The 23,548-nt window shown below is 50.9% G+C and overlaps 1 protein-coding gene across 2 annotated transcripts in view; it reads right to left on the minus strand.

Annotated features, from left to right (window-relative positions):
- Positions 1 to 23,548, minus strand: part of PCDH19 (protocadherin 19) — a 69,545-nt gene that overhangs the window by 43,819 nt on the left and 2,178 nt on the right. For both annotated transcript variants that reach the window (XM_065689239.1, XM_065689238.1), the window contains exon 2: positions 20,290 to 20,617. In XM_065689239.1, coding sequence (XP_065545311.1) covers positions 20,290 to 20,617 — 328 coding nt within the window. The remainder of the gene's footprint in view (positions 1 to 20,289; positions 20,618 to 23,548) is intronic.

A 23,548-nucleotide genomic window follows, 5' to 3' on the forward strand; every position in this document is an offset into this window, starting at 1 on the left:
ACTGCTGGAGAGTCGCGCAGGAGATTTACTGCACAGCCACCGGTCCCTGCAGCTCCCGCATCCCTGGTCCTGCAGGATGGCTTTGATGGGTAGAGCTCAGGAGCAGACAGACACAGGTGTTTTTAAATACAGGATGCCCGAGGCTTTATATGCCACAGAAAATGCCTGATCTGGAGTTTATCCATCAATCCTGGTGCTGCCATCCTAAGGGGAACACATAGCATCCCCCCTCAGCAGCCCCACAGGAGATGCCAGGCCTGCAAACGGGCTCTGAGGGCAGCTGAGTGATGGAGCAATGGAGGGATGGGAGTAATCCCTGCTTGGTGGGGAGCCCCCCCATCACACTGTGCTGGTGGACATAGGAATGGCTCCAGCAAGCCCAGAGACTCAGCTGACTCCATCCCTGTGTCCCTGGCCCCATTGCTGTGCCCAGCAGTAGCATGAGACCCCCTGCACTCACCACCACGTCCATCAACTTCAACCCTATGTCTGTGCACATCTCAGCCCTGAGAAAGCCAGAAGGGAGGACCCAGAGAGCAAATCCCAATGTATACAAGTACATCACAGAGCTTTAAAGCGCTCAGAGCACTGATGCCGCAGGGACCAGGGTTGAGGGGTTCAAGGGATACAGGGAATGCTCAACCAGCGCCACTGAAACCCCACAGAAGGCTGAGGAAACACCATACGTGCTGCCACTGCGTGTACTTTGGCAGCCCAGATACAGACCTCACACTAAATCCCCTCTGACCAACATCACTGGGAGCTTGGTATTGATTTCTGACCAAAAAAAGACGACCAGATCCTGGCTTGACTGAAATCATTCACCAACAGCAAATACAATTGATGGACTGGAGTAATGTCCTTCCCGTGCGGACGCCCTGCTCCACGTGCTCCCCTGCTCGGGATGCTCCACACCACATCACTAACACAACCCACAGCTCCAAGTCCACACAGGGGCTCCCGCGGGGCTGGTCCCAGCATCCGGTCCCAGGCTCCGAATCCCCCCGTGCCACCGAGAGCAGGACAACTGATGCTAATTACTCCCAGATTTTGGGTAAACCACGGAATAAGCCAGTCACAGGGATGGGAAATGTGCTTCCCCGGGTGAGGGCTGCCTGTCCTGCCCGCACCAGCATGGTACCCTGCAGCTCCTCAGCCATGGGATTGCCCATCAAGGTTATCTCCACGCAGACTAAGGGATCAAACCAGAAAAAGATGAACAAGAAATGAGGTTTTTCATGGAGAAGGGCTGCTCGCTAGCTTGTAGCATTCAATTGAATGCTCACTTGATTTCATTCCAGTTCATCCCGCGCAGTGCAATCACTTACAAACAGGCAAAGAGATGGGAAGGAGATGCCAACATTTCTGACGTGTCAACATTTTAATTGGGAAAGGATCTGCTCCCTCTCTTAATGAGGCCCAAAGAACAAAGTCAAAGCACACAGAAGAGTGAAAAGGTTAGGCTGAGGAACGCATGCTCTTCACAAAGCATCATCGAGAGCCCAGCCCTCATCTTCTCCATCGTTTTGGCAAAAGCAGACAAACCATTACTTCCTCAACATCACTCCTATAAGGGATCAAAGTGGAGCCCAGCCTCCAGCCCAGCCTCTCCTTTCCATGTCCAGAGATGGGTACGGCAAGGACCTTCCGAACAAGTGCTGCCAATGCTCATAAAGGATGCTCATGCTTGTCAGGATCAGCCCCTCAGCCTCAGCAATGCATTCAAAGCACCAGGAACAGCACCTAGCATCAAGTCCGTGCTCTCAGCCTGCATCCCCCTTGAAGGAGACAAACCCGGCTGCCCTTTGGGCTTGGGATTTGCTTTCCAGACACAGGCACAATGGTGTCGATGCCATCAAAGGCAGAGCCCTGGCTTGGTGAACAGCTTACCAGGGCCTAATTTGAAAACTGCTTTTAACTGCTGCCTTAGCAACACAAATACAAATATAACAACAGCCACGCTCGGAACGGAGCAATCAGCAGGGAAATTCTAAACTTGCCCTTTTTTTCCCTCCCCCAGCTGTTGCTTTCAGCTGAGGATTGCCAATTCCATTAGATTCGGGGGAAAAAGGATGTACAAACCTCAGGACAACACTTCCTGACCTGTACATCGGGAGGGGGGTGACTTGCCCGTTAGTAAATGGTCTGTTAGCAACAGGGCGCTGCTCTAGCGACTGCTCACTCTCTCCCTTAGAAACAGAATGAAACCCCTGAACATCTAAAGGAGGTTTAAAGGGAATTACTGCAGGTGCCAGAGGAAGGGTCAGTGAGCTGTGGGGCCTCCAGGCACAACCAGGGCTGTGGGATGATGGAGAATAGAGGATGCAAGCTGGGGTCAGTCCTCAGGATGTGTCCCTGCCAGAACATGCCCAGGACCTGGCTCCTTCTCACTCTTTCCTCTTTTTCAGCTATTCCAAATGTGGTTTCTTCCCAGGCCAAACTCAATGGAGGTGAAAACCCATCTTTCCTTGCTGCGACCAGACTCCTGATGGTCCACACATCAGCCCCTAGCAAAGTCCATGGTTGTTGGAAGCTGGACCCATCTCTGCTGACCCGAAGTGACAGGTATCCATCCCTGTGCCAGCCTCCGCCTCGGAAGCATCTCACACAGTGGGGTTTGCCCTTCTTCTCACTTCAGGGTGAAAAGACTTCTATCTTCCTACAAATTACTGTAAACCTGCTGCAACCTCCTGCCAAAGCATGTAGGGACCCTTCACACAATCAGCTTCATAAAAATGACACATTTAGCACCACTTTTTCAGAGTTATCCCTTGAGCCTTTTCTTTCCCCCCTCTGTGCCTTGCTAATAAAGCTGGCATGTCACCCTTTATTATCAAAACCCAAAGCAGACCTTTCTCCAAGGCTGCAATGTGCATCTCTCCTTTTGGGTTTCAGTAAATCCTCCCAAAATGTGCAATAACTCGTCTCTGCGTCAAGCTGCACGTCTTCACCAGGCACACCAGGCTCCTGACCTTCCCTCCGCGCTGCAGGCATCACAGGGGACCACAGAAATGGCACATCCTTTGCCAAAATCCATTGGGCTTTCCTGTTGGGAAGAGCAGGGGCTGTAAGACCTCTTCTCCTGTCTCCTTGGTCCTGTTCTCCATAGGACACTCAATCACAGCTCCAGCACCTGCAATAAAACTGTTGCTGCCTGTTAGGAGAAGTCGCCAGCACTGCATTCTTACGGTTTGAACTCTATTGCAGGTGACAGAGAATTCATGCAAATGAAATAAAACCATTCCAGCCGCACTTGGGAAAAGGGGAAAATATCAAAGTAGGGACCAGGTCAATTGAAGTACGCATCAGCAATGAGGGAATGTCATTATCATTTAGCAAGCTGCTTATTTACCCCATGGGAAAGAAATAAGCAGCCTGAGACTCCTTCCCGCTGGGAGCAGGCATGGTCTGAAACCCCACCAAACACTGAAAGCAGCCCCATGGCCCTGACAGGAACAACCAAGCCCGTCCTGATGCTCTCACACCCAGCAATGCAGCTGGGTTCTCTCTCCACACGCAGCAGGAGACTCATCACATCCAGCTCCGGGCTGGGAGCAGATCATAGAATGGTTTGGGTTGGAAAGGACCTTAAGATCATCCAGCTCCAACCCACTGCCATGGGCAGGGAATACCTCACACTAGACCGTGTCACTCAAGGAGAGCATCAGTGAGAACCAATACCAGTGCCTGGAGACCAGCCTGGATGAGCCCCACAGAGCCAGACCCCCTGAAGAGCTCTGCTCCTCCTTCCCATGCTCACCACCAGCTCTGCTCAGGCACTGACAGCACTGGCAACATCTGCAAGCATGGGTGAGGGTCCTGAGCACCATGGCCACAGCCTGGGAACATGCAGCAGGAAACACTCATATCTCCTGGTTCCTCACTCTCCAGCATCAGCGTCTCCCAGCATGGTGGGTATCTGAGATGTAACAGCAGCATCAGCCCAAGGCTTCTGGTTAAACACTACCCAAATAGCTCCTGGTGCTTGCACCATGGGGGAAACTCAGCACATGCCAACGGGAACAGTGCAGAGAGCGATGCCTGCAGTACCCCAAGGAGCCCACCACACTCTCCTTCATCAGCCAAGCTGTGCTTGGGGAGCCCCCAGCCTTTGGAAAGGACCCAGCTGGTCAATGGTCCCCCATTGGCAGCACTGGAGCACAAGCTGATGCAGAGAGATGCTCCTCTGCTGTGTCAAGAGCCCCAGGCAACCTGGAAGGAAAACATGAAGCAATTCAGCTCTTACTAAGGAGCATTTCAAAGGCAGTCACCTGGAGGGGTTCAATAAAGGTTAAAAGGATCTGACCTCTGGCATCTCCCTTTGCAGCCATCTCCCTCCACCCCAGCCCACTTCTAAAGCCTCTAACACAGCAGATTGCAAACTGTAAGCTCCCAGCAGAGTGTCTCTGAAGAAGTAAGCGCGTTCAGCATCTGATATTGATGGTTTATAATTAGATGTAATACAGCAGATCATTTCCCTGCCCTTGATCAATGAAACCAGGGTTGGGTTTGGGGTTGGGCTTTTTTGCAGACACTCTTGATTGCTGCCTAACCCAAATGGAGCTTTGCCTTGCTCGGTTCAGCAAGAACGAGCAGAGACGAGGATGTGCAAACACAGCATCCATTTAGATTTACTATCCCCGCAACATAAACAGAGTATTTATTTCTGGCCTTTTAAGCACTAATTCCAGATTTAATGAGGGACAATGAACATTCCTCAGAGCCAGGCTCCAGGGCTTGCTTAACACCACCGACCCTCTCATTACAACTGCAGCTTAAATAAAGGGCACTTGGTACTGATGGCCATTATTAAACACCAAAGAAATAGAGTCCAGCCTCCATTTTCTCTTGATGAAATAAAAAGCATTGCAGAGAAACCACTGGGAGAGTTCATCCTTTAGCATCACCCTGTTCATCACAATGAGAAGCATCAAACCGCGTTGCATTACGGCGCAGGCTGCCCACTAATCCACACTGAACTCCTGTCCCCCCCCTCACATAAATACAGGGTTTGGCATATTTAGTGTGAAAATGGATCAGAGGCAGGAGGCAAGGAGCTGCTAGGATGTGATTTCAAAACAAGGGTATAGGATTAGAAACCCAGACTGAATCCCGGGAGCGGAAACACACAAGGAAGCCATAATTACGCTCCTGAAAGCCACAAATAGTGTCACCCAATTGAATTTGTCAACACATCCGAAATCTACTGTATGGTTATGAACAGCACAGATGCAATAATAAAGAGCCTTCCTTACATTCAGATGGCATCTATAGCCCAAAAGCTCTTTGGCGGCCATAGCACAAGGGTCCCTCCAGCAGCAGCATCACCCGGCACTTCCAACACCCCCCAAATCAACCGAAAAGCAAAATACTGACCCAAAATGGGGACATGCTTTCCAAAGAAGTTCATATCATTGCCTTCCCTGGACCATGAGGGTGGTGATGCTCCAGCAGCTGCCCAATAGGGCCGGGACAAGAGCGATTTTGGGGCAGCAGAGGCAATGCCACCCTCCTGTGTGTCCACTAATAGGCACAGACCGGAGCTCATCAGCTTTCTGCATGGGGATGCAGCCTTAATATGCCAAGGAAAATTCCCTGCAGGGATGGAATAGCCAATAAACCTAATAAAGGTGGGTCTTCCCACCACCTATGCCTGAGACTGTGCAACGGATCTGTGCACGCAGCTTCCAGCGCGGACTTTCACCCCTTCTTAAGCAGTGAGAGAAACAACATGGATCTAATCAGCAGCCCTAGGGTAATGGGGCATGACTTGGAGGTTTGTTAAAACCCCTTTCCGAAGTGTCCTTTCCTGCCTCCTGCCATTAGGAATGAAAACAAATAGAGCAGAGGGACCTGTTTTTAACTGTTCCCATCGCTGGGGCTAAATAAACCTCCTTGTCAGTCACCTTCTGGAGCAGCGGGTCAGGGCGATGCGCTTGGGAGGGAGCCGCAGAAATCACACATTTGTCACTGCAGAGCAAAAAATGGGAAGGAGAAAGCACAACCCAAAATCACTGCAGCTGAGTTAAGAACAGTGAAGGCGTGAGATGCTGCTGCCCTCAAGGCACATCGGGGTGATGGGCGCCGAGGCAGTCGCAATAGGGCAAGGTGCTGAAGCAGTGCCATGGGGGCACCTCACTTTGCTTCTGCATCCCAGAGATGAGGACACCCCCTGAGGCACCCCCAGGGTGATGGGGCTGGTGGTAGCTGAAGGGTTTCCTGCTTTGTGGCTGAGCAGGGAGGAATTGGGATGCGGGTAGCAAAATCCATGTGATGGGAGCAAGGGCACATGGGGACCTCAGCCCTGCAAGACCCATTTCTCCTGGGGTTTTGGGCAAGCAGCAAGTGCTTCTCCTATCCATCACCTACACAACCCACATGTTTTCATCCTCATTAGAGGCCTGATCCAGCCCCCTGTGTGCCCCCAGCACATGGCTGTGCACATCCATACTGGCTCCGGAGTGATCCCTCCACACCATGCAGCTAACATTCCCTGGCAATGGTGGATGGTAAGAGGGAGGTAAGCACTGCCCCACATGCCCATCGTGTTATCATGTACATTGTTATCTACAACTGCACAGCAAGCCTCCCCATCAGGGCAGCCTTGGCCAGCTCGAAGCCTCAAGGGGACTTTGCTCACAACAAATTTATTTAGCAAAACAAGTTTTCCCCTGTTTTATTCATTTTCCCTGACTTAGGCTGGAAAAGGCAGGTCCGCAGCCCATAGAACTACCCTGCAGCCACGAGACGGGCAGCAAACCTGAGCAGGACTGGCCTGTCTTCCTCCTGCCATCGCTGCCATAGAAACATAGAATGGTTGGGGTTGGAAAGGGCCCTAAGATCATTCAGTTCCAACCTCCTGCCATGGGCAGGGACACCTCACACTAGACCATGCTGCCCAAGGCGCTGTCCAACCTGGCCTTGAACACTGCCAGGGATGGAGCATTTATCACTTCTCTGGGCACCCTGTGCCACTGCCTCACCACCCTTACAGTAAAGAACTTCCTTAGATCTAACCTGAACTTCCCCTGTTTCGGTTTGAGCCCATTACCCCTTGTCCTATCGCTACAGTCCCTGATGAAGAGTCCCTCCCCAGCATCCTTATAGCCCCCTTCACACACTGGAAGCTGCTCTGAGGTCTCCACGCAGCCTCTCTTCTCCAGGCTGAACAGCCCCAGCTTTCCTAGTCCCCAGCACCACGTCCAGAGCCCAGGTGGGAATCAGGATGCAAAGCCTGGCTCAACTCAGCTCCCCTCTAAACCCGCTACCCCCAAAGGTACCACACTGGCTCCAGCACCCCCGAGGACACACAGCACCCTCCGCAGAGCCCCATATCCCCTCTGAGCCGTGCTGCCAGCTCAGGGATGCTGGGAAATGAGGAATGCAGCCCAATAGGAGCCAACTGTAGGGAAGTAAACGACACAAAAGAGCTATCCTGGGGCAGGGATCTCTGCTCTGGATGCTCCTTTCCATCACCATGCTGCCCTCTCCTGCTGCCCAACAGCCACCCCACATCATTAAGAGCCTGGTAAACACAGCCCGTTGGTTATTACAAAGATGCCAAACCCTTCCTAGTTCTTGTTCCTCCCAGTTAATGTACCATAACCGAGGATAAATTGCTATTACAAGGAACTAAAAATAAACCTGTTTCAGAGGCCATAATTGGCTTGTCTTGTTGGGCTTTTTAAGGAGCCAAAGTACCAGTTCCAGGCTATTAGCCCTAAGGTTGTAAGAGAACGGTGTAAAATATTTCTTCATTAAACCCCTCCCTTCTCCACAGAGGGGCTTCTCTTTAGGGGATTTTTCCCCTCTTTTCCTTCTTCGTTTTGTTTTTCATTCTTTTCTTGTTAAAAGACGTATGCTATCGAATAAGCTTTAGTTAAAAGACGTCTTTGGAAGCCCAGAGGTGATATAAATAGACAGGGCTCAGTGCAGCTGGAGAACCAGCCAGAGCCTTCGCTCATCTATTCAGGTCGTTTTTCCACACCACTTACAGAACAGTCCTCATTCTCCTCTGTAATCCCGGGTCATTTTTAATCACCAGCACCAAACATTGCAGCCCTTAGGGAGAAGGTGCCCTGCGCAAGCACCCAGCACACTGCATGGGATGGGGACTGCCACCACCGCGTTGCCCTGCGAGGCACCCAGGGGTGCACAGGGTGCTCCATGGGGTCAGGGCTTAATTTCTGAGGCTGCACCTCGAATCCTGTCCTCAGCTCCGGGCCCCCTCACTACAGGAGAGACATTGAGGGGCTGGAGAGGCGCCAGAGAAGGGCAATGGGGCTGGTGCAGGGCCTGGAGCCCAGCAGTGATGGGGAACGGCTGAGGGACCTGGGGGGTTCAGATGGAGAAGAGAAGGCTCCGGGGGGACCTGATCGCTCCCTACAAGTGCCTGCCAGGAGGATGGAGCCAGGAGGGGCTGGGCTCTGCTCCCAAGGAACAAGGGATGGGACAAGAGGAACCGGCCTCAAGCTGCACTAGGGCAGGTTTAGATGGAGCTGAGGAACAATTCCTGCCCCAGAGGTGCTCAGGCATTGGAACAGGCTGCCCAGGGCAGGGCTGCAGGCACCGGCCCTGCAAGTGCTCACACAGCGTGGAGATGGGGCCTCAGTGCCATGGGTCAGTGGTGGCCTTGGCAGTGCTGGGAATGGTTGGTCTCAGTGATCTTGAAGGTCTTTTCCAACCCGGTTGATTCTGTGATTCTAAGAGCTTTAGTTGCCACCATTACTCAATGCCAGCAACAACCACAGCAAAACCAAAAGCATCTGCAAACCCCATCAGCAAGACCCCTCTGCCACAACCCCTTGGAGCAGCATAGCATTAAAATAATGATATCAATGGTGATGATGACCAGTCTCTAAAGAACACTGCACAGCAGGGGAACCTCAGCAGAAAAATCACAACACGGCCTTTTCCCCCCTGCTCTCGCACAAGGAAAGGGATGACACACGGAAACAACACCCCAAGGGGTATTTACTGCTTTGATTTTGCGATGGGAAGGTTGCTGCTAGAAGACTATTTCTATTAGGTACAATTGCTAATTTTTGATGGTGTCTAGGCAATACCTTGTTAAAAAGGGCAAAACAACAGTTATTAATTACCCTAATTAACCCAATTCATAAGACACATTTGTGTGGCTGTCATGACAACTGCTTTGACTAACTTGCCAAGAATAGCTTAGCTGTCCATTCAAATAAATCCCTGATAATTACTAGTCTGGTTTACTGGGCTTCCGTGATAATAATAATTAGTGCTACTGTACAGAAGGTCGCACTAAACAGTTTATGAATGATGCATTTTGCGTGGCGATTCCATGAGTCACGCAGCAGCCAGCACATGGAGCAGCCACGCTTCCAATGCTGCCAGAAGGGAGCCTCTGCCTGCTCGGTATGAGGACAGCATGGTGGGATGAGAGGAGAAGTCATTACGGTCGGAGGAAAGAGAACCAAGAGGCTGGGGGAAGCTGGGATGACCATCAAAGTGCCTCCTCTACAGCATGGGTGTCCATCTGTCTGTCCAGCCAACACAAGGATGCGATGATACTCGCTTCTAATGGAGGCACTGACAGACAACAAAAAGCTTTCAAGCCTGACCTGTTGCATGTTGGTATCTCACTTCACCACCTCATGTCCCTCCCTGTCAGTGGCTCTGATTTTGGCATACTTCCTCATTATTAGAATCGTAGAATCAACAGGGTTGGAAATGACCTTTAAGACCATCACATCCAACCACTGCCCAGCACTGCCAAGGCCACCACTAACCCATGGCACTGAGGCCTCGTCTCCACGGGGTGTGAGTACTTGCAGGGCCGGTGCCTGCAGCCCTGCCCTGGGCAGCCTGTTCCAATGCCTGAGCACCCTCTGGGGCAGGAATTGTTCCTCAGCTCCATCTGAACCTGCCCTGGGGCAGCTTGAGGCCGCTTCCTCTTGTCCCATCCCTTGTTCCTTGGGAGCAGAGCCCAGCCCCTCCTGGCTCCATCCTCCTGGCAGGCACTTGTAGGGAGCCATCAGGTCCCCACTGAGCCTTCTCTTCTCCAGACTGAACCCCCCAGGTCCCTCAGCCATTCCTCATTAGGTTTCAGCATCAACAACAAAGGAAGGGCCAGGCCACCAAAGGGAACGTGAGCTGGGAATGGGCAGCTCCGGCCCTCTCTGTCTCCATCTCTGCAGGAAGAAACCCTCCAACCTGCAGTCTGGGTCTCCCCATGAGCAGCTACAGCTCAGCTCTCCATCACTGCTCTGAGGCTGCTGAGCGCACCAGAAGGAAGGGCCATCTCCCCCAGCACCCTCCTGTACTCCTGATGCGGCCACGCTTTCACACACCTTCATGCAGACCCAGCAAATGCCATTTTTCCTTTGCTGAGGTTTGTAGATGAAAACTGATCCATGGGATTCCCTATGGCTCCACCTGAGGGGTGGAGGGGACAGGACCACAATGGCCCACCACCAACACTGCAAGATCCCAGGCAGAGAGGGCAGCAGGGCAGGGATGGAGGCAACATGCTCACAATTAATACAGAGACAGCTGTCAGCTCCATGGAAATCTATGAAATCACCCTATTTAGAATAAATTCTGATTAAACACCACATATGGTCCTTATGGTCCATCCCCTGTTACCTATCACAAGAGGCGTCTGCATGCAAAGAGGGTTTTAATCTGCAAGCATTTGTCTGCTAGAGCCCTCTCCCCCCACCTCAACTTGCAATTATTCGTATTGATTGACTTTAAGAGAGCACCATGCACACGCCTCGAGCTGCCACGCACCAAGCAAACAAGGGAACAACGCCGGGCTCCGCTGCAATCATTACCAGGGGGAGCAATTGCCCTGTCACACATGGCAGGTTATGGCTTCAGACTGGAGGCAGCAAGGCCAGATGAGCACTTAAAAGGTCGTTACAGTGTGAAGAGTGAGGATGTAGAAACGACACCTCCTTTCTCAACCAATCTGTTCCCGGAGCGTCACCCGGCTATGCAGAGATTTCATCTCATCAAGCCTATGGAGCCATTGGAGGGAGGGACACAGGTTTATGTCCTCTTTGCGTGCCAAAATAAGCTTTGATAAGGACATCTTTGATGTGGGGGGAGATGGATTTGAGGTCCTGAGAAGGATTTCAGTGCTGGACCCCCAGCCCTGGTTCAGAGTACTTGCTAAAGGATGAGGTGCTTTCATCCACCCAGTGAGGAGAAATGAGGGAAACCTGATGCTGAGCAGAACCTTCCCCAGTTTTCCCAAGTGAAGTTTGCAGCTCAGTTCAATATGTTAGTGCCTAATGAAGGTTTCCCCCATCCTCTGCAGGGTATAATCATTCTCCTCCTAATGAGCATGTGTTAATGGCATATTAATGCTGACAACAACCAAGTGCAGAGAACAGGAGATGAACATATTCCAAAATTCATCTTTTTTTTCCCCCTGAACAAAGGAATCCAAAGCAAGCCCCAGCCCAGTGGGATGCCCGTGGCTCCTACAGTGATGCTGCCAGCTCTGGTCCATGGGCTCACCACGGGATGCAGAGCCCATATGGGACTGCGGCTTTGGTCTCTCATCAACCCAACCCCTGCAATTAATTGATGTACATGAAGGATCTCAGCCCATGTGTGGTACTTCCCTCCTCAAAGCGGACACAGCCACAGTGGGGGCTCCACAAGAAAGAAGAGGAACCACTTGCAAATGTCTGGAGAGGCATTCCACCAGGCAGACAGACAGGTTTGGAAGCTGTTTCTAAGCCAACAGCCGCGTGGATTTGATTACTAAATGTCACTGAAGCTGGGCTCCTGCCAGAGCATCCAGATGTGAATCTGAATATGAAAAGTCTAGGAGGGAGCAGGTGACACGAGTCGCAGGCACCGAGCCCCCATCTGGGTTTGCATGACCAAGTTTATGTGAGGCATGGAAAGGAACACTCGTAAGATGGGTGTTCTCCTGCTTTTTCACCTTGGTGAAGACAAAACACTGAGAGCACCCCAAAAGCAGCACCCCCCTGCCCATGGGTGTGCTGCCAAGCACTGCAGGGAGGTGTGGAAGCCTAACTGTCCGACTCCCTTCTGCTCCCACCAGCACGTGCATTTAGATGTCCAGATCGATAATCGATACTCGAATCAATAACAGGGAATTTAGCTACATTATAAACCCAGTAAAATCAGCCAATACTGAGAAATGACTATTGAGTCCTGTGTTTTCTGTACTCACTTAGTCTAATAATGGTGAATGATATTTTCCAAGTACATTATTCAGCAATAAAACCGCCGAATTATTTGATCTCTTTCTAACCTTTATGATTCTAAGCACTCTTTTTGACCCAGATTGAATGAGGCAACATCTGCAGAGCCTTTCACAAAATTGTACTCGGCGTGCACTATTGTAGGTCCGCTGCCAAAGATAAATGTTATTATTTTAAAGCCATCATCCTCCTAATAGATGAGCGCACTGCATTAGCATAGCCTGCAGAGCTCGAGCAGAGGGTGAGAAAATGCCAGAGGGTTTTTGCTTAATGGAATTTTACATACCTGACTTAGGATGGGTTAATGCAATCCACCAACACCGGAGTTTTACAACCTGCCCTGTGGCATACACCTGCCATTACAAAAGATGGTTTAATCCGACAAGCTCCAGAGCGCCGGGAGAACCAGGAGGGATTCATGTCCTGATCTCTGGTGGCCAACGGGACGTCAAGACAAAGACCTCATCTACATGGCTCCAATGCACACTACGCTACCTGTCCCAGACCTGCATGAGGAGCTGGGGGTGAGGAGAAGGGGTGGCTGGGGTCACCTGCAGCATGCTGAGGGCTTCCATCAGAGGGATGGAAGCACAATAGCTGCGATGCACATCACTGCAGCATTAGCAGTCACCGCACTCCAGCCTTCACCAGCCTAACAAGAACTCAACGTAATTCCATGTTAATTCCAAGGCTAAGTACTAATCACTTGTCTGGCTGACATAAGCCATTACTTCACTCCAAATTGAGACTAGAAACCATAGGCAGACACTGAAGCAGCAACACTGAGGTCTATTCTCTCTCAAACCCTCTGACGGGTGCCATGGGCATGCTCTGCCCCAACAGGAAGGGCTAAATTGGGAGCCATCAACATCATCAGCATCCGTTTGCTGAGCTCCCAGTAATGCTCTCCTGAGGATAATGAGGACCATGAGGGACCCCAGGAGACCCTTATATCGCAGCCCTGCGAGGGTAGCACTGCCTGCAGAGCACCCCATCCATCACCGAGTCAGAGCACACTCTAATTTAAATCATAATTACACTTATAAGTACACAGATTACAACTATTTATGCTACAAATAAGACCATCCTGTACTTTAATTAACAGAAAATGATTGGAACTCAACTATAGCCCCTACTGGGAACAATATCTAATCATTTATTGAAGCGAGGCTGTGCCCGGCCCCATAGGCAGCCTGGCAGGGAAGGGGGAACGGGCAGGGATGGGGTTCCCCATCCAAGCCCTTGCATGGAAGTGGGAGCCACTGTCAGAGGGATGAGTGGTCTCCCAGGGCAGATGGAGTGCTCATCGCTGAAGAGCCTCAGGATGGAGGCAGGCAGGGAGCTCTGCCATTGCCAGACAATGGGAATTTAGGGAAGATCCAAGCAGGCCATCCCCAGTGAGGACAGGAGCCCAAGGACCCAGAAGGGCACATGGCTGAGGAGCTTCTCTGGCTCAAAGCCCTCAGGAGGGACTTCAGGACATGGCAGCTGGAAGATACGGCTCTATCCATGGAGAAAAGTGAGTGTGCATAAGGCTATTCAAAGGCTACGTGCGCTTGGCCTTACAATGCCTTTGGATGCAGCATGAGCTTCCTGCAAAGTGAACGACAGGGAGAAACCACAGCACCCAAATCGCTCAGTACAGCAGGAGTTCGCTTGGAAACTCCCCTAAGAAAGGCCAGACGTAGCATGCAAGACCATCCTCTTGATGTCATTTAAGAACCCTCAAAACTTACTACAAATCTTGCCTAATTTAAGGGAAAATTCTTCTCTGCCATGTAAATTTAGCTGCAGGAGGGTTTTTTATAGACTCAGCGAGGAAGAGTTATGCATCAGAAATAGGCATCAGAAATTCAGATTTACTAAAAGGAGAACAAAAACGAGCCTCTCTGCTTTCAGCAAGTGAGCCATAAACCCCAATCCAGCAGCACAAAACCAACTGAGATATATATATGGTTATACAACGTATTATATTCTTATTGATATAATTAGGTATAATATGGAATAATTCTAGACACACTTTTTATATGGTTAGAAATATATTGTGTATATCAGAGCATATTGTCTATAATATATATCATATACAGTATGCAATATATAACAATACAATCATATCCCTGTTGAGCACTCTATATCTTGCCATGAGAAGAGAAGGTTTTTACTGTTAAATACAGCTTAGCTATTGCCACCACACCACACACCAGCTCCAATTCCTCTAAGGACCCTTGCAGCAACCACCCTTGGTCCCATCTATCCAGGGCTGGAAAACCCTTGGAAAAGCCAAAGAGGTGCCCGGATAGGGTTGCAGCCCCATATCACCCATAGAAAACATACATGGTTTAGTGGTGGACTTGGCAATGTAGGTTTGGATGATCTTAAAGGTCTTTTCCAACCTAAATGAATCCATGAAGAGCCAAAGCGTGTTGAACCAAAGGTTTACCCAAGACACAGAGAGCGTGGCCATCAGTGAGAGATGTGGTTAAATGGGAATGGGAGCTGGCATGTGTATCTCTGCTGCAACGTATTCAAATGAGGTTTTCCACACAGATAGCTCGGAGTGATTACATTAGGGGATGTATAATTTGGTTAGGCTGACCTTGGCATGGAATAGAAAGCTGCTGATTTCCATAATGTCAGCATCCGATGCTCCGAGAGGTCAGGGAACATGCAGTGATACACAAAACTCTTTGGGAGTTGTTAAGCCATGGGATTTGCTGGGAATTGCCATTTCAGGGCACATTGGGAGTGAGTATGGAGAGCATCCAGGTTGGTTTGGGGTGGGTCTGGTCCCTAGCAAGGTCTGCTGAGCTTTCCCTAAGAAGAGGATACCAGCAGCTACCTAAAGCTGAAAGCATCGCCTCTCTTGGGTGGGCTCCCAGAGGATGAATGCTGCTGTTCGCTCCCAGACAGGGATACCCAGGTATGGGAATGCCGAGGCACGGATGGAGCCGTGACCTGTGCTTACCCAGCGCGGTGCACATCGCAGGCACAAAAAGTGCTGAGTTACAGTGACCTCCCAAGGAGAAAGCAAGACTGGCAACGCTGGCTGCGAAGTCAGCCTTCTGCCTAGCAGAGCATCAGCGCTGATCATGCTTTAATTATTATCCCTGCTCAAAATAAGCCTCATTCCAAGAGCCCGGCACGCCTCTGCACGGCACACTTGCTCCGGGTTGGAAAATACCTCCTTTCCTTTCTCCCCTTCCCCTGCTCTATCCACAGTATTACTCAGAAGCAAGCCAAATCCCTTCCAATTATGTATCGTGACGTCTCCCCAGTGTTACACTAAAGCAAGGCCCTTTGCTTCTAAACGGCATGGTTTATAACAAATTGTCTGTTAGACCAGACAGAAAGTGATTTCCTCAAACCCAGCATATTAAAGTGAGTACATTCATTCTGGTTGTAACACACCAAATGTGATTACAACAGACACTTTGGGGGCTTTTTAAGGCTAGCGGAGAAGAGGAGGATAAGCTGGAGGGGAAGAAAGAATTGACAAGTAGAGAAATGACAGAGAGAGAGGAGCAGCCACGCTGATTTCATTCCTCACAAAACAAAACTCTTTGTGTGCTGTAGAAATGTGCTTTAGTTAACACCACCAGATAGCCAGAGCAGAAACTGCCGCTGCTGCCTGCAACGAAAATTGCTCTATTGTGCTTCGAAACCCATTTCCTATGGCGAGGAGAACGCTTTCCAGGTAGTAAAAAAGCACATCTGAAACCAACAGGGCCTTATCCTGCAACTGTTGCTGGCTCAAATAATCCCCCCTGCCACAAGGAGACCCAACAAAATCAGTGTGAGTGAGGATTATGGGGGAGTGTATCAAGATTGGGGGATTAGACCGGGATTATCACTAACACCAGTAATTCCCCATCTTACTGATGGTGGCCACCGGCTCAGGAGGTAGCAGATCCCCACGGACATGACCCCCATGGCCAGACCTGGGCCTGGGGGTTGTCACCATGTGGGGACCCAAAGGATTCCACCTTGACCATCTCAAACCTACCAAAGCAGCACCAGAGCAAGGCCATGCCTTATCCTTATTCTGCTTACAGTCTAAGGGGCAGCGCTGCTGCTTACCTTCCCTGCTGCTGCCAGAGCAGAGCCATTCGGACCCCCAGAGAGCATCAATCCCCCACCTCCGTGCTAATTCCACCTCTGGAATTCCCTCACCCCTCTTTCACACATCCTGGCCTCTCCCATGCTGGGTCCTGCTGGGTCACTGTGGCCCCAGGTCAGAGCAAGGGGCAGAGCAAGCTGTGGTATCCTGGGGGATGCTCCCTGTTCCTGGGACTCACACGATGCATCAGCACCGTTTCCCAAAGCGGCACAGATTTTGGATGTCAAACTGCCTCTGAAACCCAGATGCAGCCATTGCACACAGAGAGTTTTCTTTTAAAACCACCAAGTCAAGATCCAGGCATGGAAGTGTTACCCAAGGGTGGCTGCTCGACATGCGAGTCGTGTCCCGGGCATCCTAAAAAGCTTGGCATTCAGACCGCTTTCCACACCACCCCAATGCAACCTGCATTTTTATCAAGGAAGCTGCCTAATGGCTCCTGTTCCTTTTGATTTTTAGTCTCCTGGTACAACTTCCAGTTATAAACATGCAAAACCTGACAACAAGCCCTTTTGATTCCAAAGCTGACTTCTCCTCCGGCTCAGCAGGAAGACAAAGGAAAGCCCTCGGCAGCAGCAGAGCTCTGACCGGCAATGCCCTCGCAGCTTCCAACATGTCCCACTCTCCCTCCTGCTAAACAAGTCCAAACACTAACAGGGCCCAAGCCTCCCGCTGTCAGCCACAATCACCAGAGCTGCTCATAACACTCTCTGCCATCGCTGCCTACAGCCGCAAGGATGCTCAAAGGCCACAAGCAGGCATCCCTGAATGGTACCCAAGAGGCCAGAACCACCCCCCCCCCGGATGTCCCCCACTGCCTCCTGATGCTCTCTTGGCAGCCAAGCCCTGACCCAAAGGGAAAAGCTTATCAAGGATCATCCCAAACTTGTTCTGCAGCCCCTGCATTAGCCACTGTTTAATCCTTCCTGGATCATCAGGGGAAGATGGGGAGCACCAAGGAGCACAGTTACCACCAGCACAGCATCAACAGCCCCAGGACCCGCCACCACAGCAGGGAGGAAACAGTTCCTGAAGCTCCACAAACAAGCCAGCCTCGGGGACTTGTATTTCAAGGCTTAAGGCAAATAAGGCTCACATTAAAGACCAGCTACACTGCAAACCCACTGCTGCTTAGGACAGTGCGTGTCTGCAGATGCTTACTCCCAGCCACAACCATCATATGCTACATGACACCACCAGAGACACATTTACCTCCCTATTTTATCTTTTATCAACCAATACTTTGCCTTCCCATCAGGAAAAGTCACTCCTCGGTGAAGTAGCATCAATATCTCCATGATGCTGACACCTCATAAGGGCTCCCTGGGGAAATGCCGGCAGCGTCATCACCGGAGGCGATTCAAACCAGCCCAGACAAAGTCCCACTAGATGTACTGCAGGGGAAGGTTTGGCTCTGGAAACTCCAGGCTGGAATTGCATTTATTAAATCATCACCACCTGGAGGTGTACCAATAGCACATCATCACACTGCAATGCTTGCTAAGGCAGTGACGGGCTGCAGTGAGTAAGAAGCTGTAACGGTCCTCTGGATAGCTGAAAGCATCTTTTATGGAGTTTCTGTGTCACCCTGTGTGTCAGGACATGCCTGTCACTCCAGTCACCACTAATCCTCCTGCTCCTTAGGTAGAACCCACATCACCAGCGAAATAATTTCCCTTGCAATAGCTGGGAGGATAACACTGGGACTCTGCCAAAAAACCATAGACGTTCCCACCCTAACCCAAACTTCCAAACAGCCTGCAGTTGGGATTTGTCCTCCCCGTGCCCTGGCCCTGCCCTTTTGTCCGAAAGCATCCCCAGGGAGCAAGCAGATCCCTGCCAGGACATGCTGCTCTCCCAGACAGCATCCACCCCAGGGCTGCTGTCCGTTAGCAGGACTGGAGAGCATCAGCTGCTGGAGCACATGTTCTAAGCTGACACTCCATAGCACCCGTTACAAAAGACAAACGTATTTCTCACAGTGCATGCCACCACCACAAGAGATGGGGATGGAGTCACAATGCAAAGCAAGAAGCATCCCTGCTCCCTCACATGAGGGTGCACAGGGCATGGGGATCTCCACATGCTGCCAGACCCCAGGCTAACGGCTGCATCCAGGAGGGACATGGGCAGTGTTGCCTCCTGCCCTCCGCTGCCTGTTAATTTCATCAGCTGAGTTATGATGTTCCCAATGGTCCTTCCCTCATTCCCGGCACCACAGACCGCTGCCAGCATGTGCTGCTGGCTAATGCCAGCGTGGGATGGGTTTTATGACTGCATTTTGTCTGTAGCAATGAATCACAGGCTGACAGGGTGCTCCCATACCAAGGCACCAGCCAGAGATGTGCTTGAGACAGCTCTCCAAAGGACATCGCTCGAGGAAGGCAGGAATTCCCCAGCATCCCAACAGTGATGGTCACTCACAGCTTGGGATGTGTCCCCCAGGCTGCTGGGTACCATGGGCCCCTGCTGGTACTCAGTGAAGAGCACAGGCAAATCTGAGCATCAATAGACATCCCATAATATATGAAGGGTGATGTTTCCCATCCCCAGCCTGCCTGGGCACAGCACAAGGAGAGAAGGCAGCTTCAGTGACAGCTCTTCTGCCTTATTTGACCACAGACAGGCTTATCCCAGACTGCTCCCATCCACACTTGGATGCAACATCCCTGCCTCTCCCCACTGGGATATAGAATCAATCAGGCTGGAAAAGACCTTTCAGCTCATTCAGTCCAACCATTGCCCAGCACTGCCAAGGCCACCACTAAAGCACGTCACTAAAGGCCACATCTACATGGTTTGTGAATGCTTCCAGGGACGGTGACTCCAGCATTGCCCTCAGTAGCCTGTTCCAACGCCTGATTATCCTTTCCACTTGGGAGCAGAAGAGCCCACTCAAGCTCTATGGCCGGATACATGCAAGTAGAATATATTAGTGCTTATACCCAGGTCATTTCCACTCTCAAAGCTCAAAGCTGCACCTCCACTTTGAGCAACGGACATTTGGGCTGAAGCATCCCAAAACTGGTCCAACACCAGTATGTGACCTCTTGGGAGCTGGTTCTGCAGCCTCAGCAGAGGTTAAACACCAGGGTTCAATGAGCATATCGCCAATACACACAGAGCAGGATGAGGCCCACCAGCACAAGCCTTCTCCAGCAGCCCTGCAGGCTCTCAAAGAGGGCCATGCTCTGCTCTCCATAGCACAAGGATAAATGTGAAGCAGCTCCACTGTCTCCAGCAGCATCGTTTTGCATTTACACCAGCACACTGAACGCAAAACAGAGCGAGCCATAAATATTTCAGCTGCTTTTTCAGCTTTGTTATTCCGTTCAAAGCAGGAAACATGACAAACCTTTGATTGTTTTGCTTAATACCAAACAATAATTCAAAGAGAGACAAACAAGCAACATTAAATGATGCCTGTGATGTACAGGAAAGCCGATGAATTAGAAGAACCTGATGAGGATGGTGTGAATCCAAGCAGCCCCTTTCCCTGGCTTCAGCATCCCTCCCATGCCTGCATGGTGAGGGGACAGCAGGGCCAGGCAGTGACAACGGGGCACCCCAAACACAACCCATTGCCTCCAGAGCAACAACCACCAACGCTACTTTCAACACCCGCCTAAAAACCTCAAGTGAAGGCAATGAGTGTCTCCTCCCTTGAGCATCTCCACACTCCAAACCCACCTGCAAAGCATCCACCACAGCCTGGCCTGGCCTGCGCATGCCAGCATCCCTGCTTGGGCATCTCTGAGGTTCTCTGCAGCGCTTGGAGGTGACCACATGTTGGGGCTGTCCCAGAGCCCGCGGCTCCCATCCTCCATCAATCCCTTGTTCCAGAGCATCCAACACACAAACCCAGCACTGCCCATCGCTCAACACATCCTCTGGGCAGCGCTTACACCAACAGCACAAACCTGCTCCCCATGCCCAAGGGATACCCACACTCACCTCTGGCAGCGGCATCCCGTTGATGATGAGGTCGGGCTGCTGGGGGCTCTGTCCCGTGAAGGTGTGATGGTAGATGTGGTTGGAGCCGGCGTTCCGGTTGTTCTGGCTCTCCACATTGAGGAAGGTGCTTTCGGAGCGGCGGCAGCCCAGCGGCAGGGTCTGCTGGTGGTAGTCGAAGTAGTTGAGGGATGAAGTGAGAGAGGAGCAGCTGACAACGTTCATTTTATCCGTCTCCTCCACGTCCCGCGGCACCAGGCGGATATCATTCTTGCTGATCTTCTTCTTCTTGCTTGATTTCTTCTGATGCCCATAGGAGTACTCTGCGATTCTGGGGGACAGAATGGAAATGAAGAGCTGAGAGCATCCTGAACCTGCCCCGCTAAATACACATGCAGAAACCCAGAGGGCTTGGCCCCCATCTCCATGTAGGCTTCTTAGTCATGCACATTACGTCATGTTTCGGGTCTGGTGGCACGACACCATCTTTAGCTTATTTTCATATGTATGATGCTTTCAGGTCAAATATGGAAAGTAATGGGAAGGAAGAATATGCCTCTGGGGTTTTATCCTAGTGTTTGTAATTGCTGATATTTAGCTACTAGGAGTAAAGTCCAGCCTGCAGAGGAGAAAAATGGAGATGTTAAAACCAGTTTCCATGAACCGAAAAGGGTACCTGCATCCATTTCCATGCAGAATAAGGATTCTAAACAGGATTTAATTTGGTCTCCATAATGCAAACTCAAAATGAATAGAGGATTTTTTTCCCCCTAGTTCATTTTCCACAGCAGTAAATAAAGCACACCCAGAAGCAGCCCGAGCTGGCAAGCTTGAGTCTCTCACACTCCAAAGGCTGTTTGTTTATTAATGCCTTACCCAATTTGCTGCTGTTTTGGCTATCTCCTGATAATACCCGATAACCCAAAAGCTCTTCTCCAACCGCATCCTCTTCATCCCTCACTCCCTGACACGCACACCCCCTTCTGCTGGGAGATGCTTTTTGCCTCCTGGAAATCGGAGAGCAACGACCGTGTTTTGCAAAGAGAAATGATCCTTTTTGACCTTTTTTTTCTTTCCTCATTGCAAGCTTGTTTTTCTCTGCCTTTCTTTCCCTCTTTCGCTTCCCACCTGCCAAAGGAACCGACTGATGAAGTGCCTTGTTTGCCTTCTGCAAAGCACCAGAGGGAGAAAGTTACCCTTAAAACAGCAGCCGAGCAAATAACCATAAATACATGACTGCACCTCGCAGGAACTGGGGATGCTCGGCTCAGAGTGGCTCCTCTATCCAAACGCCAATGCCCCACAGATGGATTTGCACATGCACAGCACAGGGCAGCTCGATATTTCCCAGGGAAGCACATCGAACACCACCCCCAGTCAGGAATGCACATCTGAAAGTGAGGACTTTGCTCTTCTCGTGGTTATGATAACAGCACTTAAAAATAAAGGGGGAAATTCCCATAGCTGCAACAGAAATAACGGGATGAATAAACAACAGTTTTATCTAGAAAGGCAAATATTGGACAAATATTCTTGTTCCAGGAAGCTAATTGCCTAGCATGAAAACGCCACCAAGTCAAACAGCTCTCATATAACCTGATGTGCCTTATAAATTAACCCATTTTATGAAGCCCCTCCAGCAGCTCTGCCAGAGAACCTCTCAGATAAGGCTCTGAAAAGCCCAAAGGCACGCAGGCAGCACGGGGAGAGGGTGCCCATGGTCACCATGAGCCTACCTGGTGCTTCTCCACCTCTGCAGCCGGCTTCTCCTGCTCAGATGCGCGCTGATAAGAGCCCGTGCATCACCCGGAGCGTGCAGATAAATCAGGGGAAGGCAGGGATTCCTGTTGTGCCACCAATCTATACGTTGCTGCCTCATCTAACAATGCTTGATGAAGCTTTAATTGTTCTGTTTGCCTCAATGTTTTAAGTTTGGCAACGCGAGAGCCCAGCTATTTCCTGCAGGCATTCATTTTGCTGTCCCTTCTCTATTGACCAATTATTTAATTAAACTGCACTTCATTAATCCCGAAGCCATCACAGTAAACCCAGAGCTTATACCGATGTGTGAAGCTATTAGGGGCTACCACCACGATGTGATTTTTATCCATTCAGCTCCTATTCTCATTGAACGGGCCAAGCTGGCAAGAAATCTGCTGGATGAGCTTTCACTTGAAGCCTGACATCCCATAATACAGCACAGACCGACCTTTATTTGCAGATGATTTTTTTCCTCCATTGAGGAAAAAGGCTTTAAGCTGTGAAAACGGGGCATAAAACCCAAACTCTGCACCATTATTCCTGCTTAAATAAAAGTTTAAGGACCGCACATCCCCCCCGCCCGGCCCCACGCCGCAGAATTGCCGGGGGCCAGCGTTGCGTTTCCAAGGTAGAGCCAAATTAATTCCCATCCCTCCCCTCCGAAACGACTCGGAGCCCAAGGAATGGAGAAGTCATGGCTATTTCACTAGTAACAGGATTAAACCATTTATGAGGCATTGCAGCTGCTCTTTTATGGCATCTGATTGATATTCATGTGTGGTTAGCATTTGTCTCCTAACTTGTGTAACACAGAGAATAGTAAAAGAGAGACAATAATCGCCGGGCTGTTACATATTCAGGGGGATGGATTTCCCCTATCACCCTTTCAGCAGCGCTGGGCACGGGGCTGACCTCCCCTCCGGCATTTCGGACCTAAGAGCATGCATCCAGCCAGGGCAAAATCCCTCCTCGGCCCCATTGCTCCCAGTCCAACCGGCCGTGCCGGGTGCCGGAGCAGAGGATCGGGGCGAAAAGGGGTGATTTGGGGCACTGTTCCCTCCAGCTGGCCCCAGGAGGAGCCGCATCGGGTGCACAATGGCTCTTTTGAAGAGCGAGCAAGGGCTCGGGGAAGGTCTGCAGCGGGGATGCTGCGGTGGTCGGGGGCTTCTCCCCCCATTGTGAGCCACGGGAGAGGCGCTGGGAATGGGGGGCTGCCTGCGGGAACCAGCCATGCCGCTGGCGAAGTGCTGTCCTCCCGTTGCCTGCGACGGGGATGCTGCAACAGATTGTCAAGCTGCACGATTAAGTGGATCTGTTACTCGGCACGGATTCGTGCTCTCCTCCCAGGGAGCAATTCCTTAAAGCTTCGCAGGGAATTTTCCTAGAGGAACCTCACTTTTATCCCTAAAGGAAGTCTATCCCCCTCCAGGCCCTCCCTTAAGGATACAGCAGCAAAGGGAAAAGTGAGCGTGGTGGCAAAAATCAAAGCAGGGTGCACAGA

The sequence above is a fragment of the Lathamus discolor genome, chromosome 9 (genome assembly GCF_037157495.1).
Source record: "Lathamus discolor isolate bLatDis1 chromosome 9, bLatDis1.hap1, whole genome shotgun sequence".
Lineage (NCBI taxonomy): Eukaryota > Metazoa > Chordata > Aves > Psittaciformes > Psittacidae > Lathamus > Lathamus discolor.